This window comes from Coenobita brevimanus, chromosome 83 (assembly GCF_032717465.1).
Source record: "Coenobita brevimanus isolate Jiangsu-jjx chromosome 83, ASM3271746v2, whole genome shotgun sequence".
Classification (NCBI taxonomy): Eukaryota; Metazoa; Arthropoda; class Malacostraca; order Decapoda; family Coenobitidae; genus Coenobita; species Coenobita brevimanus.
Window position 1 is genome coordinate 2,292,600 of NC_137036.1, and position 26,536 is coordinate 2,319,135.

The 26,536-nt window shown below is 44.5% G+C and overlaps 1 protein-coding gene across 1 annotated transcript in view; it reads right to left on the minus strand.

The window, feature by feature from the left end:
- Positions 1 to 597: 597 nt before the first annotated feature.
- LOC145409768 (bis(5'-adenosyl)-triphosphatase ENPP4-like) overlaps positions 598 to 26,536 on the minus strand; it is a 28,482-nt gene continuing 2,543 nt past the window's right edge. The window contains exons 3-10 of the mRNA XM_080280068.1: positions 24,869 to 25,065; positions 24,158 to 24,329; positions 20,629 to 20,889; positions 18,999 to 19,200; positions 18,433 to 18,636; positions 10,718 to 10,969; positions 1,424 to 1,535; positions 598 to 679 (exon numbers count right to left, since the gene is read on the minus strand). Of these exons, the coding sequence (XP_080136194.1) occupies positions 598 to 679; positions 1,424 to 1,535; positions 10,718 to 10,969; positions 18,433 to 18,636; positions 18,999 to 19,200; positions 20,629 to 20,889; positions 24,158 to 24,329; positions 24,869 to 25,059 (1,476 nt within the window). The 5' untranslated portion in view covers positions 25,060 to 25,065. The remainder of the gene's footprint in view (positions 680 to 1,423; positions 1,536 to 10,717; positions 10,970 to 18,432; positions 18,637 to 18,998; positions 19,201 to 20,628; positions 20,890 to 24,157; positions 24,330 to 24,868; positions 25,066 to 26,536) is intronic.

A 26,536-nucleotide genomic window follows, 5' to 3' on the forward strand; every position in this document is an offset into this window, starting at 1 on the left:
TTGAGAGTTTATTGTATACGTATGCTGGACAATTGAGAGTTTATTGTATACGTATGCCTGATAATTGAGAGTTACTGTATATATGAGAGTTACTATATAAGTATGCCTGATAATTGAGAGTTACTGTATATATGAGAGTTACTGTACACATATGCCTGATAACTGAGAGTTACTGTATATATGAGAGTTACTGTATACGTATGCTGGATAATTGAGAGTTTACTGTATACTGTATGTATGCCGGATAATTGAGTTTACTGTAAATGTATGCCAGATAACTGAGAGTTTACTGTATACGTATGCCGGATAATTGAGAGTTTACTGTATATGTATGCCAGATAATTGAGAGTTTACTGTATATATAAGAGTTACTGTATACGTATGCTGGATAACTGAGAGTTTACTGTATACAGTATGTATGCCGGATGATTGAGTTTACTGTATAAGTATGCCTTGAGAGTTTCCTGTATACCTCTATTAGTACTTACACTATAGCCTTTCCCCCCTGCTGCCTCCACACCTCCCTTGCATTACCCTGTGGTGTCTTTTCCTGTGCTGGGTGGGTGGGTAGTGTGAGGTGCGGCCAGGAGGTGTGTGCTATACCTCCTCCACCTCCGGTTCCAGCAAGCACTCCTCCTCACTCCTGTCCTCCAGCGGCTTCTCCTTACGCATTGTCTTCCTGTGGTGTGGAGAGTTATGGAGCATCACCACCACCACAACCACAAACACTATGGTATTCATCATCATTACCACCACCACAAACATCACAGTAATCATCATCATTGTCATCATCATCATCATCAATGTCATCATCATCATCATTGTCATCATCATCATCATCACTGTCATCATCATCATCATCATCATTAAGGTCTACCCAGGAGCTACTTAGTTATAAATATCCTTCAACTCATTGCCTATCCCCTGAGAGGTGGATGGTGGACTGTCAGAGAAAAGTACACCAGCAGTCTACCAGGTTTACATTTCAGATGAACCTGGGACTACTACTGCTACTATTATTATTACTATTACTATTACTATTACTACTAATACTACTACCACCACCACTACTGCCACTACTACTATTACTACTACTACTACTACAACTACTACTACCACCACCACTACTGCCACTACTACTATTACTACTACTACTATTACTACTACTACTACTACTACTACTATTACTACTACTACTACTACTATTACTACTACTACTACTGCTACTATTACTGCTACTACTACTATTACTACTACTACTACTACTACTACTACTCGTATTACTACTACTACAACAACCACTACAGTAACAGCCCTCACCCCAAACACATCCACTTGCTCACTAACTCAGTCTTACACAGCACTGACACACACACACACACACACACACACACACACACACACACACTCCAAACACACATACCTGTACACATAACCATTGATGAGCGAGTCTGCAGATACTGTGCGTTTGTGACTACGTCGAGTTAATGCACATGCCACCATCCCCACCACACCCACCAGTAGTACCATGCATGCTGAAAGTACATCATCATCATCATCATCACCACCACCATCATTATCATCATCATCATCATTATCACCATCATCGTCATCATTATCCCCACCACCACTGTCATCATCATCATCTCCATCATCATCATTATCACCACCATCATGTATATATAGAGGTATAAAGCTTTTAGATCAGATGATGAAGATAATGGAGAGAGTTTTAGAAGGTATGATTAGAGAAAGAGTGAATATTGATGAGATGCAGTTTTATGCCGGGTAGGGGGACCACTGATGTCATATTCATTGTTTGACAGCTTCAGGAAAAATATATTGGTAAGAAAAGGGATCTGTATTTTGTTTTTGTTGATTTGGAAAAGGCCTTTGACAGAGTCCCTAGAGAGGTGGTGAAGTGGGCAATGATAAAGCTTGGGATGGAGGAGTGGCTGGTTAGGGTGGTTATGGCCATGTATGTGGGTGCTCACACCCAGGTAAAGGTGAATGGAGATTTGAGTGATGAGTTTTCTGTGAATGTTGGTGTGCATCAGGGGTCAGTTTTGAGTCTCATGTTGTTTATCATGGTACTTGAAGCCCTCTCACGTGACTTCAGAAATGCACTCTCGTGGGAGATGTTGTACGCTGATGATTTGGTGTTGATTGCAGAGAATGAAAGGGAGGCAGAGGAAAAATTTAGGATGTGGAGAGATGGTAAGGGGCATAAAGGCTTAAGGGTAAATGCAGATAAAACAAAAATGATGCTATCTAGGGCTGGTGGCGGTACTGTCAAAGAAGAGGGAGAGTGGCCATGTGCAATTTGCCACAAGCGCATGGGAAGTAATTCCATCTTGTGCAGTGTTTGTGATAAATGGGTGCACAAGAGATGTAGTGGTATTAGAGGTAGAATGCAAGATAATGCTGATTTCATGCGTGCGGTGTGTCGGGGAGAGCAGGTGGAGATTGTCAGGAGTGAAAGGATTGATCTTGCTCGTGCGTCTCTTGGATGCGTGGAAGAGTTTTGTTATTTGGGAGACATGTTATGTGCTGGAGGTGGGGCTGGAGCTAGTTCTGTGGCTAGGGTGAGAAGTGGTTGGAAGAAGTTCAGGGAGCTCTTGTCTCTCCTGACATTGAGAGGGCTCTCCCTATGTGTTAAGGGGTCTTTGTATGCAGCATGTGTTAGGAGTGTAATGCTGTATGGTAGTGAGACCTGGGCAGTAAAGGAAGAGGATATTCGCAGGCTCAAATGTACAGAAATGACAATGATTAGGTGGATGTGCAGTGGATCCCTGAGTGCAAGGCCTGGGGCGGTTGGGTTTACGATGGAAGAGTTGAGAGGTAGGATGGGACTGGAGTGTATTGGTGTTGTGATGAGGAGGGGTAGATTGAGATGGTCTGGGCATGTGGAGAGGATGAGGGATGATAATTGGGTGCAGAAGGTGAGAAGTGTTAATATTGTCGGTGGGGTTGTGAGGGGTAGACTGAGAAAGACATGGGACGAGGTCATTAAGTGTGACCTCAGGGTTAAGGGATTGAACAAGGAGGCTGCCACAGATCGAGCAGCATGGACAGCCGCCATTAGGTGACCAAGGCCAACGCATGCAAGCATGTTGGAGCCCATAAAAACGAAACAAAACAAAACAAAACGATCATCATCATTATCACCATCATCACCACCACCACCAGACATCAGAAGCAGCTGGCTCTGTTATTACCTCTGTCGATGAAGTGAAGGAGGTAAGGCAGTCGTTCCTGTTTGTCTGTCTGTCCACATCTCAAAAAGTTACACAAGGACTGCAATGATGTTTTGTGAATGTGTAGGTGGTGGTGACCATCATCCACTCACTTGATGTAGTGCTGCCTACTTCTTCCTTAGCCTTTATCATTCTTTTTCTGTGCCTGTCCTCCTCTCTTCCTATTTCTCCCATCTTTCCTGTCACTTTTTATTACTCTTCTTTCCTTTTCAGGTGGCTTTACACTGAGTGACATGCCTAATGGTTTCCTGTAAGTCAGAAAACCATGTACAACGCTGGGTGGTAACCATATAACCAACCCATACATGTTCCCTATGTGTCAACAAGTGGGTTGGTGGAGGGTTAGTGCCCCTCCCCGTAAAACAACTAACTCACAGACAAACAGCTACCCCTTAAGGGATCATGGTATCTTTATCAATAATGCAGATGGCCAGTCCTTGTCTCATTTTTCAGTCTGTAGTCTCATCTTACAATTTATTTTTGAGTTCATAATACAAAGTGAACATTTAGGAAGCCAGTGCTGTATAATCTATCTATCTATCTATCTACAGCCCAACACCCTAATCCCGCAAAGGGTGGCCGCAGACAAAATGCCTCCAAGTCACTCTGTCACCCACCATTTGACTGCCCTCCCCCCAACTCACTCCCCTCTCCCTCATATACCTCTCAACTCCATCCCTCCACCTCATCCTCAGTCTTCCCCTCCCTCCACTTCACTGTATAATGCAAACAAATAAAAACACCGTGTGGGGTGAAGGAAACATCTAAACATTCACCAGGCAGTGTAAATATTGCAGATTTTCCTTATAATACTTAATGGGTCAATGTGAGAGAGCAAATGATATCCACACTATGGCAGGGAGTCAGTGAAAAATGTTGTTGTTATTATTACTGTTGTCCCAGGTCTATCGGAAATATGAACCCAGTAGACTGCAGGCTTAAGTTGTCCTCCTCATGCAGTCCATCCCTCCTCCTCTGGCCTCTGGGGGATTGGGAAGTAGCTGAGGGATGTTTGTATAACCAGGAAACTGAGCCTTGAGCCAACCAGTTACATCAATATCTATCTACCTGTCTATTGCCAGACGCCATAATCCCGTAAAGGGTGGCCATTTGACTTTGAGTTATTTGTTTTACGGGGAGGGGCACTAACCCTCCACCAACCCACTTGTTGACACGTAGGCAACACGTATGGTTTGGTTATATGGTTACCACCCAGCACTGTAAATGGTTTCTTGGCTTACAGGAAACCATTTGGCTTGTCACTCAATGTAAAGCCACCAGTAAAGGAAAGAAGAGTAATAAGAAGTGACAAGAAAGATGGGAGAAATAGGAAGAGAGGAGGACAGACACAGAAAAGAATGATACAGGCTAAAGAAGAAGTAGGCAGCACTACATCATGTGAGTGAATGATGGTTGCCACTACCTACCACGACATCAGTATCACAAAACAAAAATATTACACGAATTTATGCAGATACAACTACTGTGCATGGTATATTGTAAAGACTGGCTTGCAGGTGCCTGACATGGGTATGCAGCTCTACTATACAGTCATTACTCGTTATACGATGATTCGGTTTACGATAATTCGCTACAATGATAATAGGAAAGTTCCACCTCAAAATTCGATTTACAAATTTCCCGCTCAACAATTTTGTCATCGGAAAGCGCCAAGCACAGGCGTAGGTGGAGACACTTTAGCACAGTCTGGTGCACTAGCCCTCACTGCCTCCCGTATGCTACGTTCTGCTTTCTTTATTGTATGAACAGTTGACTCACCCCAAACATACGGTTCCGAGACAATTCACCGTCAAAACATGGACAATTCCCTGTCATTCTATTAATATACTTATTATTGATTAATTAATACTTTAATAACCAATTTTCAGGGGGATTTTATAACTCATATAAGTAAAAAACTAATGTACTGTACTTGCTAAATAAACTGGTATGTAAATAAATGACGGCGAATCGTTTTGATGGCGAAATGTTGCTGACATTCCTTCCCTAAGTCTGTCCAACACTTTAACTTTCTCTGTCAGCGACATCACTTTACGAGTCCATTTTGGTGTGTTACCACATGCATCACTAGCACTTCGCTTAGGCCCCATGTTGACAAACAAGGCAAGCAATCACTGGAAGGCAGAAAAATAAGACACAAATAACGATTCACGAGTCACGCATGGTTCGACTGTCAGATTCAAAATGATTGTGTGGTGCGTGGTAGATTGACCTCCCACACACACACACACACGCGCATACACACACACACATGTATGCGCACTGGCAGTGGTAAGGCATTTTTATATTTTAATTATTTCTCTCATATATCAAAATTATTTATTTGAATACAGTACTATAATTTTATGTTTTAATTACTGTACGAAAAATTCGTGGATACTTAAAATCGCATGAAAAAAGTTCGCGTGAATTAAGGGATTACTACTGTGGATTTGTGTGGCCAGTGGTAAGGTCAGTGCCAGTGTAGGCCCCAGTGCTACGGTTGGTCCAGGTATGGGCCCCAGTGCTAAGGCTGGTGCAGGTATGGGCCGGATTCCCCTTCCCCTAACCTGTTCCTGTCTGACTCAGAGGCTGACCACTAGTGCCTGTAAGCACAGGCTGTACCCCAGCCTCGGGGGGGACGACTTGGACCAACAGAGGAAGGAATGAAGGTGGGTTGTCATTTATGGTTCAGTCTTGGTTAGGTGACTTTGGGAAGTTGAGTTGACGTAACCCCCCTTTTATAATGGGTTTCAATCTACTGACTTATAATAAAATCGGTCTACGATAAGGTATGACCTGACATAACCCCATCGTAAAACAAGTATTGACTGTACACATAAAAGCCGTGTCTGGTGGGTTCTGTAAGGCAATGGATCTGCAGGGCAAAGGAACAGCATTTTCTGTCGCTGGAAAAGTGATCTGCCTCCAACCAACAGCTACAGAGGTGGAAAACTTTTGAAATATACGCTGCTAATCTATGTGGAGTTAGTACACACAGCAACAACAGATACTTACTGGATAAAAACACACATATTTTTTTTTTATGCTAGGAAGAAGGAACCAAAGGCCATGAGCCAGCAATAACTGTTCCTTCTGAGAGAAAAACAAAATACAAGAGAGAGCCAAATTCAAGATCTGTTCATTTTGAGATGCCTGGACACACTGCATTTGAAAGACTGGAGATCATAGCTGGCAGGAAATACAGACAGAGGGAGACAGTTCCAGAGTTGACCTGTTGTATAAATGAAGGACTGGGAGTAATGGTTAACTCTCGCATCATCTATTGCTGCTAATCTATGTGGAATTAACAAAGACAGCAAAAACAGAGACTTACTGAATAAAAACAAACATACATTATCTATTACTATACAGACCAAGAAATAAAGGTGTCCTGTACATTAAAGTCAACACCAACACACATTAGAAGTGTTAAAGGCGGGGGACAGAGCGACATGGAGGTGATTTGTTTGTGGCCACCCCTTATGGGATTAAGGGATCTAGCAACATATAGATATAGATAGATAAACAGACAGGTGGATAGATAAACAGACAGACAGACAGACAGATTGATAGAAAGATAGATATAGACAGACAGAGATTGTTACTTCAGCCTGTAGTCCACCAGTTTCTCGTCTAAGTGAACCTGGGACCACAACAAAAACAACAACAAAAATAACAGCTGTATTCTTCCTCGTGCATAATACCTGCAATCTTTTTACGCCTCCACAGAGAACAACTGCAGTGAAGGCCGTTGAAATCCATCCCATCCCAAATCCATCTGCAACACACTGCAACTGTAACCCTTTCTGCACTTGATACCCATTCTACCCCTCCACACACAGCACACAACCATCATTATATTTGTTATATTTATCTATTACCAGACGTCTTAATCCCGTAAAGGGTGGCCACAAACAAATTGCCTCCATGTCGCCCTGTCCCCCGCCATTTTTCACTGCCCTGCTCCAGCTCACACCCCCCTCTCTCATATACCTCTCCACTCCATCCCTCCATCTCATCCTTGGCCTCCCCCTCCCTCTCTCATATACCTCTCCACTCCATCCCTCCATCTCATCCTTGGCCTCCCCCTCCCTCTCTCATATACCTCTCCACTCCATCCCTCCATCTCATCCTTGGCCTCCCCCTCCCTCTCTCATATACCTCTCCACTCCATCCCTCCATCTCATTCTTGGCCTCCCCCTCCCTCTCTCATATACCTCTCCACTCCATCCCTCCATCTCATCCTTGGCCTCCCCCTCCCTCTCTCATATACCTCTCCACTCCATCCCTCCATCTCATCCTTGGCCTCCCCCTCCCTCTCTCATATACCTCTCCACTCCATCCCTCCATCTCATCCTTGGCTTCCCCCTCCCTCTCTCATATACCTCTCCACTCCATCCCTCCATCTCATCCTTGGCCTCCCCCTCTCTCTCTCATATACCTCTCCACTCCATCCCTCCATCTCATCCTTGTTATTACCAGAAAATTATATGACGTGTGTAGAGGTGTAATGTGTGTAGGACTGCCAGCCCTCAGGGAGTGCATTGTGATACCTATGCCCAGAGTTAGACAGACAGACAGACAGAAACACACACACACACACACACACACACACACACACACACACACTCTCTCTCTCTCTCTCCATGTCTTCCCCTGTGCTACACGGGCATCTGGCAGCACTCATGACTGGACTGTCACACTGCCATATTGCACAACTTCCCCCCATCAGAATTCTTTTATTCCCCAAACTGCATCTCTCTGCAACTCGCTTCCCCAGAGTGGTGTCCCACCAAACTTCAACAACAGCTGTTCAAGTCCAACTGTTACAGAGGTTTAATGAATGGAGGACACCTGTAATCTGGTGTATGGATTATTTTTTTTATTCCTTTGTTGTGACTGAGAAAATTAGGAGAAATACACTGAGGTGGTATGGACATGTGGAGAGAATGGAGAATGAAAGATTGACTAAGAGGGTGTATGTAGGTGAACTGGAGGGAGGGAGAGGGAGGGGGAGACCAACGATAAGGTGGAGGGATGGAGTTGAGAGGCATACGAGGGAGGGGGGAGTGAGTTGGGAGAGAGGGCAGTCAAATGGTGGGTGACAGAGCAACTTGGAGGCGTTTTGTCAGTGGCCACCCTTTGCAGGATTAGGGCGTCGGGCTATAGAGAGATAGATAGATAGATAGTTTTTCCTTCCTCTGTTCTGTTATTTAAAAGAGAATAATAATAATCAGAGAGGAGTTAATTACTGTACGTTCCTGGTAAATTATATAACTGGCTGACTCCATTACCTGGTTATACAAGCGTCCCTCAACTCCTTCCCTAGCCCCTAAAAGGATGATGGTGCACGGCAGGAGGGGAACAGTACCAGCCTGCAGTCCACTGGGTTTATACTACACAAACCTGGGGCTACAACAATAACCACTACTACTACTACTACTATTACTACTACTACTACTGACGGTGATAATGATGCAACAATGCTACTATTACTACTACTGCTGCTATCACCACTCTTACTACCAACACTACTACTGCTGGCTGTTACTACTACTACTACTGCTACTACCACCATTACTACTACTGTCACTACTCCCATCACCACTACTACTACTGCTACTACTGCTACACCTACTATCATCACTACTGTTTCTGTGCCTGTCCTCCTCTCTTCCTATTTCTCCCATCTTTCCTGTCACTTTTATAACTCTTCTTTCCTTTTCTGGTGGCTTTACATTGAGTGACAAGCCTAATGGTTTCCTGTAAGCCAAGAAACCATTTACAACGCTGGGTGGTAACCATATAACCAAACCATACGTGCTCCCTACGTGTCAGCAAGTGCGTTGGTGGAGGGTTAGTGCCCCTCCCCATAAAACAACTAACTCAAAGTCAAATGGCCACCCCTTACAGGATTATGGCGTCTGGCAATAGATAGACAGATAGATGGATAGACAGATAGATAGATAGATAGACAGATAGATAGACAGAAAGACAGATAGACAGAGAGATAGACAGATAGAGAGAGAGGGAGAGAGAGAGAGAGAGAGAGAGAGAGAGAGAGAGAGAGAGAGAGAGAGACAGCCAGACAGACAGACTTGAGTATATCTGCTGACTAACAAAAATAAATAACTACTTGTCATGTGCTCCCCCAAACATAATTCATCCAATCAATTTTTTCTCACATCCCAGATCTCACCACTCTCGTCAGTTAAGGAAGCTCCCTAACACCTCTTCCTTAACTATTTATTTTTGGATATGGCTGGTTAATATCCTTCTCTAGCTATGGAGAGTATGGTGATATTGGAGGGATTTATGTACACAGAGGAGGACAGTAAAGTGTAATAAAATAAATTGCTTAGGAAAAGGTGTTAGGGAGCTTCCTCATCTGATAAAATTACAGGCCTTATCTCACACACATAATGACATCTATCTATCTATCTATCTCTCTATCTACAGCCAGACGCCTTAATCCTGGAAGGGGTGGCCACAAACAAATCGCCTCCATGTTGCCCTGTCCCCCGTCATTTCGCTGCCTTCCCCCCAGCTCAAACACCCCCTCGCTCATATACCTCCCCTCTCCATCCTTCCATCTCATCATCTGTCTCCCTGAGGATACATCCATCCATCCATCATCCAATCCTACGTTGCCCCAAGAGAAGCGTAGGAGGCCGGGGCTAGGTAAGTTGGTCCTGACATTTAAGATGGGAGTGACCAGCCTCACTCCTCAATGAGTGGCATTACGTGAGCAATAAATCCCAACCACCCCTTGGATATAAACCTTCACCAGCTCAATCCGACTGGAGCGCCGTAATTACTCACTAAACCAACAGGTGCCAAAATTTGGTTACAGTATATGGTTACCACCCAGCGTAGTAAATGGTTTCCTGGTGTACAGGAAACCATTTGGCTTGCCACTCAGTGTAAAGTCACCCACAGGCAGAAGGAAGAAGAAAGAATGAAGGAAAGAAGGACAAGAGGGAGTGTAGAGTCACCCACAGGCAGAAGGAAAGAGGAAAGAATGAAGGAAAGAAAGACAGAAGAGGAAGTTCATAAAAAAATCCCTTTAATGTAGTCCTCATATTAGCTTGGTAATGGTGCTGCTATTCTCTCTCTCTCTCTCTCTCTTAATTGGCAGCTAAACTAAGTGCCCAAACCAGCTAATTCCTTCCTAACAGTTTCCAGCAGTAGAAAAAAAAGACATTTGAGAAAAGTACTATGATTTGTAGCAATGTGAGTCTCAGTTTGGTCTGTCTGTCTGTCTCTCTGCCCTGTCTGTGTGGTCTTTCTTTCTGTCTGTCTGTCTCTCTCTCTCTCACCTAGCGCAATGATATGTGGTTTCAGAAGTTTGGTGGTAGTGGGTCGATTTAGTCTGTCTGTTCATTTATCTGTCTCTGTCTCTGTCTGTCTGACTGTCTGACTGTCTGTCTGTCTCTCTGTCTGTCTCTCTCTCTCACCTAGTGCAATGATGAGTGGTTTCAGCAGCCTGGTGGTGGAGGGTTGTGCCAGGACGGGTGCGATGGCTGCGAAGGACCCGTTGTGGGGTCCTGCGGGGAGGGACAGCATTCGGCACAACAGCGGGTACACGTCGATGTTGGAGAAGTTGGGGGCCTTGAACCCCCGATGGAAGGACGGCCCCACAGCCACAAAGATGGGCTCCATGTTGGTGGTGGTGGTGGGGTAGCCATGTTCCCCGTGGGTGTCTGTCACTGCCGCAGAAAACCAGCATCATCAATTATCCTCCTCCTCATCATCATTATCATCATCATTATCATTATCATCATCACCATCATCATTATCATCATAATCCTCTCCTTCCTTTTCCTCCTCCTCCTCCTCATCATCATCATCATCCTCAACATCATCCTCTTCCTCCTCCTCCTCCTCATCATCATCATCAATTATCCTCCTCCTCCTCCTCCTCATCATCATCATCATCATCATTATCCTTATCCTCAACATCCTCCTCTTCCTCCTCCTCCTCATCATCATCATCAACATCCTCCTCCTCTTCCTCCTCCTCATCATCATCAACATCCTCCTCCTCCTCCTCACCATCATCAACATCCTTATCCTCAACATCCTCCTCCTCCTCCTCCTCCTCCTCATCATCATCATCAACATCTTCCTCCTCCTCCTCCTCATCATCATCATCAACATCTTCCTCCTCCTCATCATCATCATCATCTTCCTCCTCCTCCTCATCATCATCATCATCAACATCTTCCTCCTCCTCTTCATCATCATCATCATCAACATCCTCCTCCTCCTCCTCTTCCTCCTCCTCCTCCTCATCATCATCATCAACATCCTCCTCCTCCTCCTCTTCCTCCTCCTCCTCCTCATCATCATCATCAACATCTTCCTCCTCCTCCTCCTCATCATCATCATCCTCATCATCATCATCCACATCCACATCCTCCTCCTCCTCCTCCTCCTCATCATCATCATCATCATCACCATCAATCCTCCTCCTCCCTCATCTCCATCATCATCATCATCATCATCATCATCCACACCTCTCTTCCCACACTAGGATAGAGCACACAACTTACTAAAAACAATACAACACTACATCAGAACACTATACAGTAAAGCCTGCCTATCTATCTATCTATCTATTGCCAGACGCCTTAGTCCTGTAAGTGGTGGCCACAAACAAATCACCTCCATGTCACCCTGTCCCCTGCCATTTCACAGCCCTTTCCCCAGCTCACACCCACCCTCTCTCATATACCTCTCCACTCCATCCCTCCATCTCATCCTTGGCCTCCCCCTCCCTCTCCCCCCCTCCACCTCACTCACATACTCTCCTCATTAGTCTCTCACTCTCCATCCATATTACTATAGTCTATTATTACAACTCAGCAATCGTATTCAGTCTATTGTGGTCTGTTAAATCGATCTGATACTCTGTCTATCGAGATCCGTTAAATCCGATATTCAGTCTATCGATTTACAACGCTGGGTGGTAACCATATAACCAACCCATACGTGCTCCCTATGTGTCAACGAGTGGGTTGGTGGAGGGTTAGTGCCCTTCCCCATAAAACAAATAACTCAAAGTCAAATGGCCACCCCTTACAGGATTATGGTGTCTGGCAATAGATAGATAGATAGATAGAGTTGTATTAAAGTGAGGGTCTATTGCAATATAGGCCCCCTTGGACGACAGCTGGCCTTGCACGACTCCTCAGATGGGAAATTCAAGTACCACCTGGCATTTATGTGTAAAAAAAAAACATCTTATACATCCATGCTTTGCTAAGGCATTCAAAACTATAAACATAAAGGTATAACATTACTTCACTACCTATCTATCTGTTTTTTTTTTTTTTTTTTTTTTTTTTTTTTTTTTTTTTAATGCGAGGAAGAAGGAACCAAAGGCCATGGCCCGCAGTAACAGTTCCCTCCAAGAGAAAAACAAAATACAATGGAGAGCCAAATTCAAGATCCGATCATTTTGAGATGCCTGGACACACTGCATTTGAAAGACTGGAGTTCATAGGCAGCAGGAAATACAGATAGAGGGAGACAGTTCCAGAGCTGATCTGTTGCATAAATGAAGGACTGGGAGTAACGGTTAACTCTTGCATTAGAGAGTTGGACAGAAAAGGGATGAGAGTTTGCTGCCAGACAGGTGCTACACGCCCGTCGTAGAGGTGGAGGAATGCAAGCAGACAGTTCAGAGGAGCAGTGACCATTAAAGTAGCGATAGAAAAGAGATAAAGATGCAACAGTGCGTCAAAGAGACAGAGGTTGAAGGGAGTCAGTAAGAGGAGGAGAGTTAATGAGACGAAAAGCCTTTGACTCCACCCTATTGAGAAGAGCTGTATGTGGGGAGCCTCCCCACACATGAGAGTTGTACTCCACACAGGGGCGGATAAAACCCCTGTATAGAGTCAACAATTGTGCAGGGGTAAAGAAAGAGCGGAGTCGGCTTAGCACACCCAATCTCTTGGAAGCAGATTTTACAAGAGATGTAATATGATCTTTCCAAGATAAGTCCGGAGTAAATGAAACCCCAAGCATGTTCAAGGATGATGCAGGATTAAGCTGAATATTATTAAACATTAATGGGTATACCTGTGGAAGATTTTGTCGGGTTGATAGGTGTAAGAACTGAGTCTTAGATGCATTAAAGACAACCATATTATTTTTACCCCAGTCAGCGATACGAGCCAAGTCAGACATTAGGTGTGCCATAGCCTCATCCCTTGTTTCTTGAAGTAACTGTTGAGATGGGCGTTGCGGGAACCGAATGGAAAGGTGAAGGGTGGAGTCATCAGCGTATGAGTGGATAGGGTTAGATGTACAGCTTAGAAGATCATTGATGAATAAAAGGAAGAGAGTTGGTGATAGGACAGAGCCCTGAGGAACACCAATGTTGATAGATCTAGGAGAAGAACGATGGCCGTCTACAACAGCGGCTATAGAACGACCAGAAAGGAAGCTAGCGATGAAGGCACAGATAGAAGGATAGAAACCGTAGGAGGGCAGTTTGGAAATTAAAGATTTATGCCAGACTCGATCGAAAGCCTTTGAGATGTCAAGTGCAATGGCAAAGCTTTCGCCAAAGTCCCAAAAGGAGGATGACCAGGAGTCTGAAAGGTAGGTGAGAAGATCGCCAGTGGAGCGTCCCTGACCGAACCCATACTGACGATCGGATAGAAGGTTGTGATAGGAAAGATGCCTTAAAATTTTTCTATTAAGAATTGACTCGAAAACTTTTGAAATACAGGACGTTAAAGGAATTGGACGATAGTTGGAGGGTTGGGAGTGGTCATCCTTCTTTGGGACTGGCTGAATGAGAGCAAACTTCCAGCAAGAAGGAAAGGTACAAGTTGACAGACAAAGGCGAAAGAGTTTGCCTAGGCAGGGTGTAAGCACAGAAGCACAGTTTTTGAGAACAACAGGAGGGACCCCATCAGGCCCATATGCCTTGTTAGTACTGAGGCCAGTGATGGCAGAAAATACATCAACTGAAGAAATTTTAATGTCAGCCATGAGGAAGTCAGAGGGGGGAAGTGATGGAGGAACAGCACCGGAATCGTCTAAGGTGGAATTGGAGGAGAAAGTCTGTGCGAAGAGATCTGCTTTATCAGTTGAAGAAACAGCTACAGAACCATCAGAGTAGAAAAGAGGAGGGAAGGATGATGAGGTAAAGTTGTTAGAAAGATTTTTGGCAAGGTGCCAGAAGGAGCGGGAAGAATTCGAGTTGGAGGAGTTGAGAGCATTTAGTATGGATGAAATTATTTTTAGTAGAGCAAAGAACAGACTTAGCACGATTCTGGGCAGAAACTTAAAGATGATGTGATTCAGGGGTGGGTTGGCTCCGGTACCTTTTGTAGGCCCTCTCCTTGTTGCGGACAGCATTAGAACAAGCGTGATTAAACCAAGGCTTTCTTGCGTCACTCAAAGGATATGAGAAAGGAATGTATGCTTCCATGCCCGAGAGAATAACCTCCGTAATGCGCAAGGCACACTCAGATGGCTCACGGCCATGGAAGCAATAATCATTCCAGGGAAAATCAAAGAAGTACTGCCTGAGGGCCTCCCAGTCTGTGGCTCCAAAATGCCACAGACGACGTTTCCCTGGAGGGTCCACAGGCCGTACCGGAGTGATAGGACAGGTTAAGGTAATAAGGTTGTGATCGGAGGAGCCCAACGGAGAGAAAAGATTAACAGAGTAAGCAGAAGGATTAGTTGTGAGGAAGAGGTCAAGTACGTTGGAGCTCTCTCCAAGGCGGTCAGGGATACGGGTAGGGTGCTGTACAAGCTGCTCTAGGTCATTAAGGATAGAAAAGATGTAAGCTTGTTCACCAGGTGGATCCGTGAAAGAAGAGGAGAGCCAAAGGTGGTGGTGAACATTGAAATCTCCAAGAATGGAGATTTCAGAGAAAGGAGAAATGGACAGAATGTGTTCCATCGTAGAAGTAAGATAGTCGAAGAATTTTTGATAGTCAGTAGAATTAGGGGATAAGTAAACAGCACAGATATATTTAGTCAGAGAATGACAGGAAAGCCGAAGCCAGAGTGTGGAGAATTCAGAAGAATCGAGTTCAGGAACACGAGAGCAAGATAAGTCGTTGCGTATATATACACAACAGCCACCTTTGGCTTTGAAATGAGTATAGAGAAAGTAGGAGGATACTGAAAAGGGTATGCTGTCAGTTGCCTCAGACAGCTGAGTCTCCGTTAGAAAAAGGTGAGGTTTAGAGGAGGAGAGGTAGTGCTCAACAGAGCGAAAGTTAGAGGAAAGGCCACGAATGTTGCAGAAATGAAGAAGAAGAGAGTCAGACAGTGGTTCCAGGCACCTCGAGTCGTCACCGGGAGAGGGGCAGATGGCGGGGGCATTTATGGTCCCCCCCCCTGGGGACTCCGAGGCTTGATTAATAGACGCCATTTTTGTTGATTTTTGAATAGGAAGTGTAGTGTGTACTGTGCATGTAGTTTGGTGAAGATAGTTAGAGAAATTTGTACTGGAGAGCATGCTGGCCTACTCTCTGTGTAACTGAGACACTGAAAAAGTTCAGCAAAGGGGGATGGTCAGGAACTAGTCCTGAGGGCTGATGAAACGGGAGCTCCAGCACTCCCTGTCATCAGCTTTCCATCCACCTCGGGAGTACTGCCCTGCTCGACTGGTGCTACAGTCTACTCCTCGCCAGACGCCTTAATCCCATACAGGGTGGACACAAACAAATCACCTCCACGTCGCCCTGTCCCCCGCCATTTCACTGCCCTGTTCCCAGTTCACACACCCCTCTCTCATATACCTCTCCACTCCATCCCTCCATCTCATCCATGGCCTCCCCTTCCCTCTCCCCCTCCACCTCACTCACATACACTCTCCTCATCAGTCTCTCACTCTCCATCCTCTCCACATGTCACTACACAATACACAATACAAATCACTACAGTCACATCCCTGCTCACTAAAGTTGAAAATTAACTGGAGTGTACTGATGGAGGCCGAGGATGAGATGGAGGGATGGAGTGGAGAGGTATATGAGAGGGGGGGGTGTGCTGGGAGCAGGGCAGTGAAATGGCAGGGGACAGGGCAACATGGAGGCGATCTGTTTGTGGCCACCTCTTACGGGATTAAGGCATCTGGCATTAGATAGACAGACAGTATCAGTGCTGTTGTGAGGAGAGGTAGATTGAGATGGCCTGGGCATGTGGAGAGGATGGGAGATGACAATTGGATGCAGAAAGTGAGAAGTGTTAATGTTAGGGTAAGGGTTGTGTGCGGCAGACTGAAAAAGACCTGGGATGAGGTCATAGAGTGTGACCTCAGAGATAAGGGACTGAATAGGGTGGCTGCCAGAGACTAAGCAGCATGGAGGGCAGGCATTAGGTGACCAAGGCCGATGCACACGAACATATTGGAGCCTTTGTACATGAAAACAAGATGACGAATTAACTGGTAGTGGTTGCATAAGACATAATGACTGGCAAATAGTAGTGGGACGCTGTGGATGTGACACAGTAAAAGGGATTGTTTTTCCTCTGAGGTGGTGAGTGCGGTGAAGAGAAGACGAAAGGGGGTGCAAGGAACAGCGTGGTGGGAAGAAGAGGTGGGACAGGCTGTGGTGCAAAAGAAAAAAGCACATAGTGAGTGAATGGGAAGCAGGGGCATGGAAGAAGTTGAGAGATGGAAGAAAGAGTTATATGTCGAGAGGAAGAGAGAGGTGAAAAGATTAGTAAGAGAGAGGAAGTTGAGAGACAGAAGAGAGAGTTATATGCAGGGAGGAAGAGGGGTGAAAAGATCAGTGAGAGAGAGGGAGTTGAGAGACAGAAGAGAGAGTTATATGCAAGGAGGAAGAGAGGTGAAAAGATTAGTGAGAGAGAGGGAGTTGAGAGACAGATGAGAGAGGTATATGCAGGGAGGAAGAGGGGTGAAAAGATCAGTGAGAGAGAGGGAGTTGAGAGACAGAAGAGAGAGTTATATGCAAGGAGGAAGAGAGGTGAAAAAATTAGTGAGGGAGAGAGTGGATGAAGAATTTGGAAGGAATTTAAGTGTAACAATTAGGCCACTCCCACAACTCACTAAATTTGGGGTGCACGAAATTTATGAGCCTATGTTATATGCTATCAGTAAGTCTCCTTGGTTACTAGTCAAATAAATTCTCCAGTCTGACTACACTTGGTCATCAGTGAGGTGAAAAGGGTTTCGGATCCCTGAGGGAGTAAAACAAGCATGCCAAAACTCTGCCAAGACAACATGATCTATCTATCTATCTATCTATCCATAGTCAGATGCCACAAGCCCATAGAGGGTGGCCGTTTGTCTCTGAATTATTTGTTTTACGGGGAGGGGCACTAACCCTTCGCCAACCCACTTGTTGACACGTAGGGAACACATATGGGTTGGTTATATGGTTACCACCCAGCATCGTAAATGGTTTCCCGGCTTACAGGAAACCATTAGGCTTGTCACTCAATGTAAAGCCACCTGTAAAGGAAAGAAAAGCAATAAGAAGTGACAGAAAAGATGGGAGAAATAGGAAGAAAGGAGGACAGACACAGAAAAAGAATGATAAAGGCGAAGGAAGAAGTAGGCAGTACTACACCAGGTGAGTGGATGATGGTGAGAAATAGGTAGAGAGGAGGGCAGACACAGAAAGAAAATGATAAAGGTGAAGGAAGAAGTATGCAGCAGTACATCAAGTGAGTGGATGATGGTTTAGGATAAGAGGAGGCCAGACACAGAAAAAGAATGATAAAGGTGAAGGAAGAAGCAGGCAGCACTACATCAAGTGAATGGATGATGGTGAGAAATGGAAGAGAGGAGGCCAGACACAGAAAATGAATGATAAAGGTGAAGGAAGAAGTAGGCAGCACTAAATTAGGTGAGTGGATGATGGTGAGAAATAGGAAAAGAGGAGGAGAGACACAGAAAAAGAATTATAAAGATAAAGGAAGAAGTACAAAACAGTACATCATGTGAATGGATGATGGTTTAGGATGAGAGAAGGCCAGACAGAGAAAAAGAAAGATAAAAGTCAAAGAAGAAGCAGACAGCACTACATCAGGTGAGTGGATGACAGCAAAAAACAGGAAGAAAGGAGGGAAGACAAAGAAAAGAATGATAAAGGCGAAGGAAGAAGCAGACAGCACTACATCAGGTGAGTGGATGATGGTCGCCACCACCTAAAAAATCAATACTCACGGTCTTTATATTTCTTCTCCTTAAAGCTGTCAATAAACTCGTAGAAATCCTGAAAAACGTAGTGGTCGTCGGCAAGGAGGGTGATGCGGCTGATGCGTGGGTTGTTTTCGTAGTGCCAGGCCTTGGACTCGGCAGCCTCCAGTATCCGATAGTGGTTGCTGACGCCTTGGTGCTCCAGCGGCCGGTACACATCCAACTCGTTCACTGTTGATGAAGGCAGAGATTTGGAGCCATTATCATCATCAACATCATCATTAACATCATCACCATCGTTGTCATCACTGTCATCATCACCACCACCACCCATCAGTTATCATCAATCACCAGTATAATCATCTTCCTCCTCCTCATCATCATCATCATCATCATCAGCAGCAGCAGCAGCAACATCATCACCACCACCACCACCACCACCCATCAGACATCATCAATCACCATCACCATTGTCATCCTCCTCCTCATCATCATCATCATCATTATCATCATCATCATCATCACCACCACCACCACCACCAATCACCACCACTATCATCATCATCATTACCACCATCACCACCATCACTCACCTCCCTCCTTGACCCATACATTAAGCAGAGGCGAGGACCCGGTAAAGAAGAACTTTGATGTGTCAACGAGTGCTGAGAGGTCAACGATGTCTCTCTCCTTGACACTCATCATGCCGTGGTCACTGAGGATGATGACGTCAACGATGTCCCGCAACCCGAAGATCTCCAGCTCGTGAAAGAAGTACTGTAAGGCGCTGTCAATCTGTGGAGAGAACATCTATCTATCTATCTGTGTCTGTCTGTCTATCTATCTATCTGTCTATCTATTGCCAGATGCCTTAAATGAGGATTGAATTGTAAGCTGCCATAACCCTTCCCTCTCTTGCTGTGTCTCAAGTATACAGCTCCCTCTCTCTTTTTTCTTCTCTGTTTCTTTCTCACTTTCCTTTTCTCTCTCTTTTATTCACTCTCTCACTCTCTTTCTTTCTGTTTCTCTCTCTCACACACACACACACACACACACACACACACACACACACACACACACACACACACACACTGTCCCGCAACTCGAAGATCTCTAGTTCATGACAGAAGTACTCCAGTGCGGTGTCAATTTAGGGAAAGTACACGAAGATTGAACTGTAAACTCCCATACCCCCCTCCCTTTCAATACAGCTCTCTCTCTCACTTTTTTTCCCTCTTTCTTTACTCCAGTGTGGTGTCAATCTGGGGAGAGTACACGAGGATTGAACTGTAAGCTGCTGTACCCTCTCCCTCTCTTCATCATCATCATCATCATCATCATCAGCTGTTTGAGTATCCACTGCAGGACTGGCCTATCCCGACCGAAGTCGGGACGATACAGCTAATGTATCTCTACCAAGTGGCTTAGGCTGTCTGGTAGAGATTGTATGTAGGGTGAGAAGTGCTTGTAAGTGTAACTGTAGTGTTGGAGTGGCTTTGGATGTGTGTGTAGTCTGTGAACCAAGTGTAATCGGCCCATGCAAGCCAACTGGGTGCAAGCATACTTTATAGTAAGCGACACTGGTTCAACCACAGCACCCCTTGTGTCCGCCAATGCAGTACGTGGTCGGGTGAACACTCCCAAAGTTTATTACCCTGACAGGGCCCGAACCCTGGTCCACCCGTGTATGAAACGCACACTCTACCACTGTACCACAGAGGCTCCCTCCCTCTCTTGCTTCTCAAAAATACAGCTCCCTCTCTTTTTTTCTCTTTCTTTTTCTCTCTCTCTCTATCACACACACACACACACACACACACACACACACACACACAAAAAGCTGCCAAGACCTCTGTTTCACCATCCTCTCACTCCACAATCAGATTAATTCCAAAGATCTGAGGCGATGTATAATGAAGGTTTATTTGGAGAAGGAATACCATAGATGTGTTCCCTATGCATGTTAACTCCCAACTGACTGTGAGTGAGAAGTGGGCATGGGAACCTTAACTTAGCTCAGCAGTGCAAGGAATTTGCTGATTAACACAAACTGCACTGACTACATACATAGGTTAAGGTATCAAGATGTATAGTTATATGAGTACAATAATATAGAGTGGTATGGGTACACCTCTCCCTCTCTTACTGTCTCAAACACTACATCACTCTCTCTCTCTCTCTCTCTCTCTTGCACACACACACACAGACTCAAACCATAGCTACCTTTTTCAACTCGGCCAAAACCTGGGGCGAGTCTGGCCCGTAGGCGTGTCCGATGAGGTCCGGCTGTTCGTGGTAGACCATCACCAAGTTGGCCGGCGTGGTGGCATTCGTCAACCACTCCACCACGCGGTACATCTCACCCCGCAGGTCAGCGCTGTGGCGGAATGGCTCGAAGAATGTGACGTTTTTGTTGCGATACGGGAAGCCACATCCCGGCCACATTATACATCCGCTGTGACCTCCTACTAGTTCATTTAAGGTCTGGAAAATAGACAAGTGTACAATTAACACTATCTATCCATCTATCTATTGCCAGACGCCTTGCAAGGGGTGTCCACAAACAACTCGCCTCCATGTCACCCTGTCCCAGCCATTTCACTGCCCTGCTCCCACCTCGCACTCCCCTCTCTCATATACCTCTCCACTCCATCCCTCCATCTCATCCTTGGCCTCCCCCTCCCTCAGGTTCCTATAACACCATCTCTATCTATCTATAGCCAGATGCCATAATCCTGTATGGGGTGGCCATTTGTCTTCGAGTTCATTGTTTTAAGGGATGGAGCACTAACCCTCCACCAACACACTTTCTGACACGTAGGGAACACGTTTGGGTTCACTTTGCTGAATAAAATACTCTTGAATTAGCTGGAATTTAGTGATGTTTTTGTTGTGATAAAGGAAGGTGCATCGTAGCTATGTTACACAGCTACTATGACCCCCTACTTGTTCCTTGTTTGTTTAAGGTCTGGAAATGGACAAGCGTACGATTAACACTCTCTATGACTCACTCTGCACAATAAAACACTCTTGAATTAGCTCAAATAAAGTGATGTTTTTGTTGCGATACGAGAAGCCACGTCCCAGCCACATTATACAACCCCTGTGACCCCCTTACTTGCTCGTTTAAGGTCTGGAAAGAGACAAGCGTACGATTAACACTCAAGAGACAAGCGTACGATTAACACTCAGGTTCCAAGAAAGTGATTTTTTGTTCTGATACGAGAAGCCACATCCTGGCCACATTATACAAACGCTGTGACCTCCTACTTATTCGTTTAAGGTCTGGGAATTGACAAACGTCGGATTAACACTCTCTATGACACTCTGTTCAATAAAATACTCTTGAATTAGCTCAAAGAATGTGATGTTTTTGTTGTGATGAAGACACAACACAGCCACGTTAAATGGGAACTCTGACCCCCTACTTCATTTAAGGTCTGGAAATAAACAAGCGTAGGATTAACACTCTGGTTCTTATAACACCATCTCTACTACCTATAGCCAGATGCCACAATCCTGTAAGGGGTGGCCGTTTGACTCGGAGTTAGTTGTTTTATGGGGAGGGACACTAACCCTCCACCAACCCACTTGTTGATACGCAGGGAGCAAGTATGGGTTCACTTTGTTGATTAAAATAGTCCTGAAATGGCTGGAATAAAGCAATTGTCTTGTAGCAACAAAGGAAGGCACAACATGGCCATATTATACACTCCTTCATGTATGCAACGGGTCAACTTTGGAACCGTCTCCCTCTGTCTGTATATCCTACTGCCTATGATCTCCAGTCTTTCAAATGCAGTGTGTCCAGGCATCACAAAATGTACAGATCTTGAATTTGACTCTCTGTTATCTTATTTTTGTTTCTTGGAAGGAATAATTGTGGGTTCCTGGCCTTTGGTTCCTTTTTTCTTGCATTAAAAAAGAGGAAAAAAAATGCCACGACCCCCAATTTCTTCGTATGGGGTCAGGGAGGGAGGGGGAGGGAGGGGGAGAGAGAGAGAGAGAGAGAGAGAGAGAGAGACTCAGACTTCTATTGACTCACTCTCACCAGTGGTACAACTCAAAGATGGTGATATTCTTACTGTGATTCAAGAGGGCGCCACACACACACTTCATCTGCTGTGCCTTCTTAACTCCACATTTAAGTTCTAATAAAGAATTTGGTACAATTAACATGCTTAGAAACATTAGCCAGTAGAGGATTATATCAAGTGGAAGAGGTAAACTTTATAGACAGAACAGAGAAACATAAAAAGCCTCTCTCAGTTTAAAAATATTAGACAAAAGAAGTAATAGACATAAGACATGAAATATTAGGTGAACTTTTGTATCTATGAGCAAAGAAACATACCAAGCCTCTCCCAGCTTTGTAATATCACCCAGCAGAGTAACATGACTAACAAGACATGAAATATTAGGTGAACTTTTGTATCTATGGCCAGAGAAACATACCAAGCCTCTCTCAGCTTTGTAATATTAGCCAGCAGAGGAAAGTGGCCAGGAAGGGAGGTGAAATGGTAATCAAACTTTCGTATCTTTAAGTTAAAAAGTGTACCAAACCTTTCTCAGTTTTGTAATGTTAGCCAGCAGAGGAAAGTGACTAACATGAGATGAAATATTAGGTGAACTTTTGTAACTATGGGCAGAAAAGTATACCAGAACTCTTTCATTTAAGGATATTAGCCAGAAGAGGAAAGCAGCAAGCAGAGGAGGTGAAATATTAATCAAACTTTTGTATGCACAGGCAGCAAAATATATCAGGTCTCTCTCAGATTTAGAATATTAGCCAGCAGAGGAGAGTGACAAACTGAAGTGGTGAAATATTAGGGAAACTTATGTATCTACAGGCAGAGAAACATACTAAGCCTCTCTCAAATAAGGAACAATAACCACAAAAGATATGTAATGGATATATGAAGTGAAATGTTAGGCAGAGACACAAGGTGGAATAGTAGGCAGACAGAGATGAGGTGAAATATTAGGCAGACAAATATGAGGTGAAATATTAGGCAGACATATATGAAATGAAATATTAGGCAGACATATATGGTGAAATATTAGGCAGAGATATGGTATAATATTAGGCGGACAGAGATGAGGCCAAATATTAGGCAGAAAGATATGAAATGAAATATTAGGCAGACAAATATGAGGTGAAATATTAGGCAGAGATATGACGTTAAATATTAGGCAGACAGAAAGACATGAGGTGAAATATTAGGCAGAGATATAAGGTGAAATATTAGGCAGACATATATGAAATGAAATATTAGGCAGACATATATGGTGAAATATTAGGCAGAGATATGGTATAATATTAGGCGGACAGAGATGAGGCCAAATATTAGGCAGAAAGATATGAAATGAAATATTAGGCAGACAAATATGAGGTGAAATATTAGGCAGAGATATGACGTTAAATATTAGGCAGACAGAAAGACATGAGGTGAAATATTAGGCAGAGATATAAGGTGAAATATTAGGCAGACATATATGGTGAAATATTAGGCAGACATATATGGTGAAATATTAGGCAGAGATATGGTGTAATATTAGGCAGACAGAGATGAGGCCAAATATTAGGCAGACAGATATGAAATGAAATATTAGGCAGACAGAGATGAGGTGAAATATTAGGCAGAGATATGACGTTAAATATTAGGCAGACAGAAAGACATGAGGTGAAATATTAGGCAGAGATATAAGGTGAAATATTAGGCAAACTTTGACACACTAACACACTGCTTACCCATATCGGTATAAGGCTGGGATTCTGTGTGAAGAGTGACTGGTTGTGTATGTCGAGTGTTGCGTTAAGTGCTGCGTCGTACACAGTGTTGCCAACCACCCCGTGCACATCCTCGTACACTCCTGTGGCAACACTGAAGTGGTTTGGGAAAGTCTTGGTTGTGAACTGATTACTGGGGAGGAAAAAACAACTATCATTATTATTATTATTATTATTATTACAGTATTAAAATTATTATGATTAAAATTATTATTATTTTTACTATTATTATTATTAGTAGTAGCAGTAGTAGTAGTAGTAGCAGTTTGGACATGTGGAGAGAATGGAGAATGAAAGACTGACTAAGAGGGTGTGTGTAGATGAAGTGGAGGGAGGGAAAGGGAGGGGAAGACTGAGGATGAGGTGGAGGGATGGAGTTAAAAGGTGCATGAGGGAGGGGGAGTGAGTTGGGGGGAGGGCAGTCAAATGGTGGGAGACAGAGCAACTTGGAGGCGTTTTGCCTGCGGCCACCCTTTGTGGGATTAGGGCGTTGGGCTAGAGATAGACAGATTATTATTATTATTACTATTAGTAGTAGTAGTAGTAGTAGTAGTAGCAGTCCGTCTTGTAGCAAAGGGGTTCATAGATGCCTTGAATAGCCTGTCTCATCAGATAAATATCATATCAATTCATCTATACAATACAATTACAAAAAACTCCACATCCACTCACCTAAATTTCTCAGGGTATGCGCCTCGTGAGTACAGCGTGGGAAGGAAGTGTCCCGGGTAGGATGCAAGGTAGTGCTGTCCAAACCCATCCAGCGATATCACCACAATCTGAGGTCCTATGGGGCTGACCTCCAAACCACCACTGCACCAGCCACAACACAGGATCACCAACGCCAACACCAACGCCCACATCTTACCCTGTCATCAAAGTATAGACAGTTACATACAGTGAGTTGGAGGGATGGATTGGAGAGGTATATGAGAGTGGGAGGTGTGAGCTGGGAGCAGGGCAGTGAAATGGCGGGGGACAGGGCGACATGAAGGAGATTTGTTTGTGGCCACCCCTTATGGGATTAAGGTGTCTGGCAATAGATAGATAGATTAGTGGAGAGGATGGGGGATGACAAGTGGGTGCAGTAAGCAAGAAGTGTTAATGCTGGGGGAAGGGTAGTGAAAGGCAGACCGAAAAAGACCTGGGATGAGGTCATAGAGTGTGACCTCAGGGATAAGGAACTGAATGGGGAGGCTGCCAGTGATCAAGCAGCATGGAAAGCCGCCATTAGGTGACCAAGGCTGATGCATACAAGCAAACTGGAGCCTCTATAAATGAAACGAGTGAGCAGACATCCTCTATACCCAATCGTTGAGGGAAAGTCGGATCCGGTAAAGCCGATAATCTGGTAAGGCCGATGTTCCCCCTCTAAAGTCGGATTCCAGGCACATCTATCTATATATCTATCTATTGCCAGATGCCTTAATCCCGTAAGGGGTGGCCACAAACAAATCGCCTCCATGTCGCCCTGTCCCCTGCCATTTCATTGCCCTGCTCCCAGCTCACACACCCCTCTCTCATATACCTCTCCACTCCATCCCTCCATCTCATCCTTGGCCTCTCCCTCCCTCTCCCCACCTCCACCTCACTCACATACTCTCTCCTCATTAGTCTCTCACTCCCCATCCTCTCCACATGGCCAAACCACCTCAGTGTGTTTTTCCTAACGCTTCCAAGCACATAATGGAAAATAAACGAGTAAAACAGCATATCATTGTATTAAAAATGAAAACTATACCCAATTCACACTAACCTGGCCCAATAATTTCACACCATTGTTATAGCACTTCTTCATGACTAGCACAACACTGTATCCTAAAGGGCGTGGCTATAAACTGCTCCCATATCTCCCTGTCCTTCGCCAACAAGCCATCCTCCCCCCAACTCACACTACCTCCACCTCTCCACCACAACCCACCACCCTACCAGACTAACCACACCCACCAGAACCACCACAACACCCACCACAAACACCAGAACCACCACGACACCAACCACACCCACCACACCACCAACCACAGCACAGTATCACCAATGTTACCACCACCGCCACACTGAAAGCTGCCATGAAAGTAGAGGTAAGGTAACGTTCGGACAGCGTAAAGTTAACATCATCTATCTTTCTATCTATCTGCCAATCTATCTACCGCAACTACTTAATTATCTATCTTTCATCTCTCTATCTATATAATTATCACTATTCTATTTATCTATCTATTTATCTACTATCTTCCATCTGTTAATCTATTTTCTACCGATCTCCTATCTATCTATATGCAGTATCTATCTATCTACTGCCTGTTTCTCTATCTATCTTCTATTAATCATCCATGTCAG